This window comes from Lepisosteus platostomus, chromosome 25, assembly GCF_059453375.1.
Source record: "Lepisosteus platostomus isolate fLepPlt1 chromosome 25, fLepPlt1.hap1, whole genome shotgun sequence".
NCBI classification, from domain to species: Eukaryota; Metazoa; Chordata; class Actinopteri; order Semionotiformes; family Lepisosteidae; genus Lepisosteus; species Lepisosteus platostomus.
Window position 1 is genome coordinate 4047742 of NC_142635.1, and position 7076 is coordinate 4054817.

At 52.4% G+C, this 7076-nt stretch overlaps 1 protein-coding gene across 1 annotated transcript; it reads left to right on the top strand.

The window, feature by feature from the left end:
• Positions 1-6: 6 nt before the first annotated feature.
• On the top strand, positions 7-6645 carry rps9 (ribosomal protein S9). Its single transcript, XM_088618875.1, has 5 exons — positions 7-148; positions 1817-1929; positions 2937-3059; positions 3839-4025; positions 6382-6645. Exons 2-5 carry the CDS (start codon positions 1833-1835, stop codon positions 6557-6559), a joined length of 585 nt encoding a protein of 194 aa, XP_088475001.1. The 5' UTR covers positions 7-148; positions 1817-1832; the 3' UTR covers positions 6560-6645.
• Positions 6646-7076: the final 431 nt, after the last annotated feature.

Below are 7076 nucleotides of genomic sequence, written 5' to 3' on the forward strand. Positions count from 1 at the left end.
CTGAAGGGCGCGTCCCAAGCACAGAAAAACTACAAGTCCCAGCTGTACGTGCCGCAGAGAAGTCTGGGAAACGCACGTTTACGTCCCTATAAGTCCGCGCCGAGCGCTGCGCACACTCTCTTTTGCATTACTGAAGCCTGGGAGTCAGGTAATGGCCGACGGCGTGGCGCTGCATTTCCTTCACATTTAAGATTTTAGGCGATGAAAGAATAAGATAGCGGCTGGTTTCCGCTCGGGAATCGCGCCTGTGTGGCTCCAGCGCGAGGAATTGGGCGTTTTGTTCCCCGCACGAAGGCGAAGCGGGGCGAGTTTTCCAGACTGGGTCCCATGCGCCCGAGATGCGGTGCTGCTAGGCTGCGGCCCCGCTGTCCGGATCTCCCCCGAGCGAGGGAAAAGAGACCGCCGATGGCCTGAGCTAGTGTTAACGTGCGCGTTTGCAGGCGCTCTGGTTGCTTATTGCTCGGTTGGGGGCGGATTTCGTTTTGATTGTTGAGCTGGTCCGTGTGACGCGCCGGGATCTGCTGCTCCTGCACATGGTCGGCGAGGCCCGGTGTGGCACCCTACGATATACGCCTTTTTGGCAGCTCGTCCTTCTTGATCGCCGGGGGGTGGACGCAGTTCATCGTTTTGTTGGGATCGGGCGCTGTAAATGACGTCGGGGAGGACTTGCTGGCCGTACAATGTTAATCCTGGGTTTAAAATCCATTTTAGGGTCGTTAGACACACCGGTTTTGACAGCGTCACAATAATCTGGTTTAGTGCACCTCGACGTCTCTGCGAATGGTCAGTTTCCTGAATGTGGGCCTTAAAGGGGGAAAATGTTTGGATCTGCCGCTTGACAAACAAGAATTTTCGTCGTTGTAGGGGTTATGGTCGTTTTCTGTGACAGTGCTGGTTTTCATTAGCAGTGTTGCTCAAATCCTAAAGCATTGTACTGCTTTGGTTATTGGATGTGCTGACAAATTAGGTCGCTTATTACAGTTTACCTTGTATTAGAGCTTCTTGTCATGTTTAGTGCATTTTCTTTTGAAATGTTTGTAGTATAATAATACGTGTTTCACCGGTTCGGAAGGCAGCTGCTTGGGTGGACTTGATCTGTGAGGGGTTTTGAGTTCTCGGATCAGGTGGTCTTGCCGTCTTTGCTGTTGAACACTAAGAGTTCGGTTCCTTCAGCCTGTCAGGGGTGGAAGGGGGTGGTGTTGCTTCAAGCCCAGGAATTTTCAGAGCCCAGTGATCAAAATCATCCACTGTATTCTGGGTGAGGCCTTACTGCTGTTTGGCAATAAGGCAAATAGTAATATGTGGGGCATTCCAAACTGCAGTCTGAGCCGAGCTACAAGGTTTACAGTAGAATGCAATTCTGATGTCCACCAGCACTGAATGGTGTGGCAAAAACGCGCCCTGTGATACTTTTAATACATGTGGAACATTCTGAAAGTTACTGTTTGAGAGGCAGGGCACCCGTCTGGTGAAATGCTAAGTGATTTATTACATTTTAAGATCTGCCATCTATATTGTATTTATTGCCATCCCTTCAGATATAATTTGATAAAGTATAGGGTGTAATCTTTTCTGGAGTGGGGTCCCCCCCACACTGTTATAAACCAGGAACAGGGCCTTTAATGTGCTGAAATGAATGTAAAACTTGTAACTGCGCTTAAACCTTCACTAGATCAGGTAACCAAGTCAGGCCCACAGAGACTGACAAGCATGGTGCCATGACCTGTCCTGCAGTGCATGAGCACCCCCTAGTGGTGAAGCCTGGGAAAGCGGCTTTTCCTCTCCACAGTGATTTTCCTCTTCGCCTCCCCTGCAGGCTGCATTGACCCAAGATGCCCGTTGCCAGGAGCTGGGTTTGTCGTAAGACCTATGTGACCCCCCGCCGCCCCTTCGAGAAGTCCCGTCTCGACCAGGAGCTCAAGCTCATCGGTGAGTGGCCCTTGCTTGCCCAGGTTGGGCCGGACAGGCAGCGCGGCGCTGTGGCCTGGATCGGTGACTGGTGGTCAACTGGAGTCGAAGCCGAGCCGCCCGAGTCCTTTAAGGCAGTGGTTCCCAGTCCCGGTGTCCCACACGCCTGCTGGTTTTCATTCCAGCCCACCCTCATCAGATCAGTGAAGCCTAATTTGCTCTAAGAAGGTGCTTCAGTTTAATAGCTGGGATTTTATGTCCATCACAAAAAAGACTCCCATGTTGAAGACCAGGGAACAAACCGTTGAGATGAAGTCTTCTTGAATCCACGAAGGGTTTGATTGTGGAACCGAGGGCTCGACAGGATTTAAAAACACCCAGCAGGCGTGAGGATGACCAGGATTGCGAACCGCTGTGTTCCGAGCTGCCAAGCAGACTCCGGGGGAACTGGGAGTTTTTCTAGAGGCTTGATTGCAGGGGAAGAGGGCGTGCTGCTCTCTGCGTGTCCTCCTGTGCTCGCCCAGTCTCTGGCCTGTGATTTAAACACAACTTGTCAGAACCTCTGTGGTGTCAAGAATTCCTCGTCAATGAGGCCAGGGGCGAGGGGCTGTCTGGAGACAGGAGACCACCGTCGAGCTTGGCTGCTCTTCGTGTGCTGTTCTTGTTTCAGTCTGATGTTGGGAGACCCCCAGGATTTTACCTGGACCCAGGACCCCCAGGTTATTTAAAAAAGCATATCTGCTTCCGTGTAGTGTCCTTACCCTCTGCTGCCGGGACAGTGACTGCCATCCCGTTTCGCAGTCCTGGTGGAAGTTAAACACTTTGCCGTCTGTTTTCCGGCTGCATCCCTGCAGAGCTGCCGTACCGTCCTGTTTGTAGACATCGGCTCTGGGAGGATTGTAGCGCGCGTCGCGTGGGATGGTGCTCCGCTCCAGCGACCGGCGGTGTAGGGGCCTTTTCTGACGGGCCGCACGGCGGGGGGCATTAATTGAGTGTTGACCCGGCTTGACCGTGCGCTTCTCTTCTAGGGGAGTACGGCCTGAGGAACAAGCGCGAGGTGTGGAGAGTGAAGTTCACCCTCGCCAAGATCCGCAAGGCCGCCCGAGAGCTGCTCACGCTCGACGAGAAGGACCCCAAGCGGCTGTTCGAAGGTATGCCTGCCGGAAATGCCTAACTGATGTTACTCGGCTCCTTTTTTTTTTTTTTTTTAAAGGCATGTGGCCGTTTCTGTAACGGGTTGCGGCTTCTATTTCAAATGGGGTTTTTGGGGTTGCCCCAGAAAACGGGGCTAACTTCAGCCCAGCGTCGGGTCTCTCTAAAGCCGATGATTTAAGTTACAGTTGTCAGAATTTCTGTGTTGTCACGAATTCCTCGTCAATGAGGCAGGAGAGAGACCTGATGGCTGAGCTCGGAATGAGCTTCCTTCTTCTAGACCCCATTGAGAAAAGGAGAAGTTGAACTGAAGTCCAGGAAAGGATGGATTTTGAGTTTGCAGACTTGGAGCCCCCAGGCTGTGGTCATTAAAAATCCCAATGTGTTGCCCTGAAAGAGTGGGGGTGTTACCCTGGTGTCCTGGCCAAATTTCCCCCTGGCCTTTACCAGTCATGGCCTCTTAATAATCCCCATCTCTGAACTGGCTTCATCCCTCTGCTCTCCTCCCCACTTGAGAGCTGGTGTGTGGGGAGAGTACTGGAGCATCATCCAGGTTGGGCTGCACACTGGTGGTGAGAGTGGGATTCCCCACGACCTGTAAGTCGCTTTGAGTGGAGTGTCCAGAGAATCGCTGTGTAAATGTGAGGATTATATTAACTAGTATCACAGATGTTGGGATTCCCCCCCCTGTCTGAGAGAGAAGGTCCCCAATTTTGAGGGGTCGAAACTGTGCAGTGAAGTCTTGACGTGTAACCTGCATGCTGGGCCCCTCTTGCAGGCAATGCGCTGCTGCGCAGGCTGGTGCGCATCGGCGTGCTGGATGAGGGGAAGATGAAGCTGGATTACATCCTGGGGTTGAAGGTCGAGGATTTCCTGGAGCGGCGCCTGCAGACGCAGGTTTTCAAGCTGGGCCTCGCCAAGAGCATCCATCACGCCCGGGTCCTGATCCGGCAGAGACACATTCGGTAAGGTCTGAAAGGCAGCAGGACGTTGTACAATTTCATGCCCCTGTAGGTTAATACAGATATGCTATATCCTGCAGGGCACGGCCAATGCAATAATCCCTTCATGCGCTATGCTAGTACTTCACGCTGTTAAGAGATGCAGGGATCTAATTATAAGTAATGAGCATGACACCGTTGAATACTTCCCAGCGTGCTGTATTTTTAGCACTTAAGATTCCAGGAGGGGGAGCACAGTGTCTGTGTGTGCCCTGTGATGGACTGGCGTCCTGTCCAGGGTGTACCCTGCCTTTTGCCCGTTGCTTGCTGGGATAGGCTCCAGCTCCCCCCGTGATCCTGGATTGCAGGAGCTATCCCGACTGCTGATGACATAGCAGGACTGCCCACGTAGTGGTGGTTCAATCGGCTGTAGGCTCCAGTCTAAAAGGCATCGCAAGGTGGATGATCAAAGCTCTGTGCTGCGTGAATTATACTGCCCCACTCATCAGCAAATGTTTAATTGGAGTTCTCGGACTTTAAATTGAATGCTTATTAATCCAATTGGTTTTCTCCCAAGTTGACCTGGCAGTAAGTGTTACAATTCCAGCATGTACAATGTATGTATTTAATATACAGTGCATAGCATGATGAAGAGCACACACCTTTGCAAGGCAGCTCCATAGCTTGGCGAGGGTATTGGGGGGGAAATCGGAGAAGGAGGTGCAAGGTTTTACAAAGCCGTTCCCAGCTGCTTACAGAAGTATAGGAGACACTCAGGTGGAGGCCTGCAGATATCACACCAGCCTGCCCAAGATGTTTTCTACTGATACTATCTCCTCCCCCTCCCCAGCGCCCTCTGCGGGCTGAGGTAACCAGTACTTTTCACCTGGAGACGAAGGGGTTCTCAGTTTCGCCAAGGTCAATTCGGTATCAAAAACCGTATACCTTGTGAGTAGGCGTGTGGGCGGGGCTCCGGCTGCTGCCTCCAGCCAATGGTGTAAGAGCATGGCCTCATGGGAAGTCTGTGGACAGGTAATGTGCTCACTTACAGTGGATCTGGACATGGGGTGGGAGCTGTGGGCTTAAACCTTTGTCTTGGCCTGTAATGTGCAGCTTAAGAAGTGGTGAAATAAAATCAGGCTTTGCAAACTTGTAGGAATGTGAACACGATGTAGTTGCATCTTATGGACCCCTAGATGGCGCTCCTCAGCAAAAAAAAAACAGCTGAATTTGTTCCCTAATGTGCTGAGAGTGGATACGGTGCTGTATCCTTGGATGAGACGACCAAACTTTTAACACTGACCTTATGGTGGTCTGTAGGTAAGGACCCTGGGTCGTTAACCTATGTCCTTGACTAAATCTCACTTTTAGTTTTCTCATACTAACCTCACTCTCCCTCCTTATTTCTCCACCTGATCCGCTGTGCAGTGGTGGGATCTCCTCCTAGGTGTGAAGCACTTTGAAATCCTTTGGAATGAGAGGCTCTATATAAAATTGATTTAAGGTTTTACCAGCTATATCAGTCTTAAAGAGCCGGTGCTGTGCTGAGTGCTTTGGGCTTAGTTCAGTCCTTCCCTGTGCTCTGTGGGGGGTCATGTTCCAGTGTTGACCCCAGTATGGATAATATAGCGTACTAGAACTCAGACCTGTCTAGGGTCGCAAATGGAACCATCTGCGACAGTAAAAGGAGGAAGTAAGAGGTGATCTGAAAGGATGTCTTCTTGATCTTCATTTGAAGTTGAGCTTGGTCATCCGATTTCTGCAGCTGATTGCCAGCCGGGAGTCGGTGCACTGGGATCTTAAAGCAGACTGCTCTGTAGGAGGATGGTAAAACCTGCGAGATGGAAATTGAATGGCAACCGGTTGAAGCTGAAACTGGTTGAGGGGAGTTGAGCAGCTGGGCTGGAGAGCAAGAGAGACCTTCAGGTCCTCTAGATCAGGGGTGGCCAGACTACTGCCCTTGGCAGAGGGTGGCTTTATAAGGGAGTGCCTCACAAAATCCGTTGCCCAGAGAAGAAACCAGAATTAATCTGGCAATTAAATTGCCAGATTAGAAGGCAATTCGGTTATTGGAATGTGCTTATGTGGTATTATGTTTATTTTTATTATTACAGGTAGCCTGTGGCCTGCCACTCCATATTTGGCCCCCAATAAAAAAAAAAGTTTGGACACCCCTGATCTAGATGAATGTTGAGTAGCGTTCAGGGTTTGTACAGACCACGTTCGTGCTTCCCAGCCTCGGGGCTCAGCCACGTCCTGGTGCCTGGGTGTGGTCACATGACGCGTCTGGTTTTCCCACAAGGCATTGCCCCCGGGTTGGCGGGACTCTCGGCTCCGCCCCACGCTGCTAACCTTCCTCCTTCTCCCTCCCCCCCCGCAGGGTCCGGAAGCAGGTGGTCAACATCCCCTCCTTCGTGGTGCGCCTGGACAGCCAGAAGCACATCGACTTCTCCCTGCGCTCGCCGTACGGGGGCGGGCGGCCCGGCCGGGTCAAGAGGAAGAACGCCAAGAAGGGTCAGGGCGGGGCCGGCGGCGCCGACGAGGAGGAGGAGGATTGAGCTGGGCGCTGGGCTTGTCGGGGGGGGTGACTGTGTCTTCCCCCTCGTCCCCCACTGCTGTTGAATAAAGAGAAATTGGTTTTCCAGCCCGTTGTGAGGTGTTCTTCTGTGCTGCTGGGCTCGAGCGCGATCGAGGGAGATGGGCTTGATGGGGCGGGGGGGGAGCACGGGTTTCCCCAGTGCAGCTCCCGAGAGCGGAAGCTGGTTTTCCTCTGGAGGATGCTCTTCTGTCCTGAGCGGCAGCGTCCATGTTTGATAAGTTGACCTCTGTGAGATGGTGTTCAGGAGTGGGGAGGGGGTCTGTCTTGACCTCTGCTGGGGGCTGTTCGTGATGTTGAACGGACTCGGGTTCCCAATGCTGGTGGGTCCGCGGGCTTCCTTGGTCTTGCCTAACCTCCTCGGGAGCTGGAAAGGGATGTTTGGTCAACGAGCCGACAAGAGTTGTAGCGGAATCCAGCCGAGAGACTCTACAGGACCTGGGCTGGTGTTGACTTTTTTTTTGGGGGGTGTGGATGGT

Excerpts from the sequence above, each read along its gene's own strand:
- rps9 (XM_088618875.1), top strand. The coding sequence starts at position 1,833 with ATGCCCGTTGCCAGGAGCTGGGTTTGTCGTAAGACCTATGTGACCCCC. Across the intron at positions 3,060-3,838 it reads CCCCAAGCGGCTGTTCGAAG|GCAATGCGCTGCTGCGCAGG; the intron begins GTATGCCTGCCG and ends CCCCTCTTGCAG. Across the intron at positions 4,026-6,381 it reads ATCCGGCAGAGACACATTCG|GGTCCGGAAGCAGGTGGTCA; the intron begins GTAAGGTCTGAA and ends CCCCCCCCGCAG.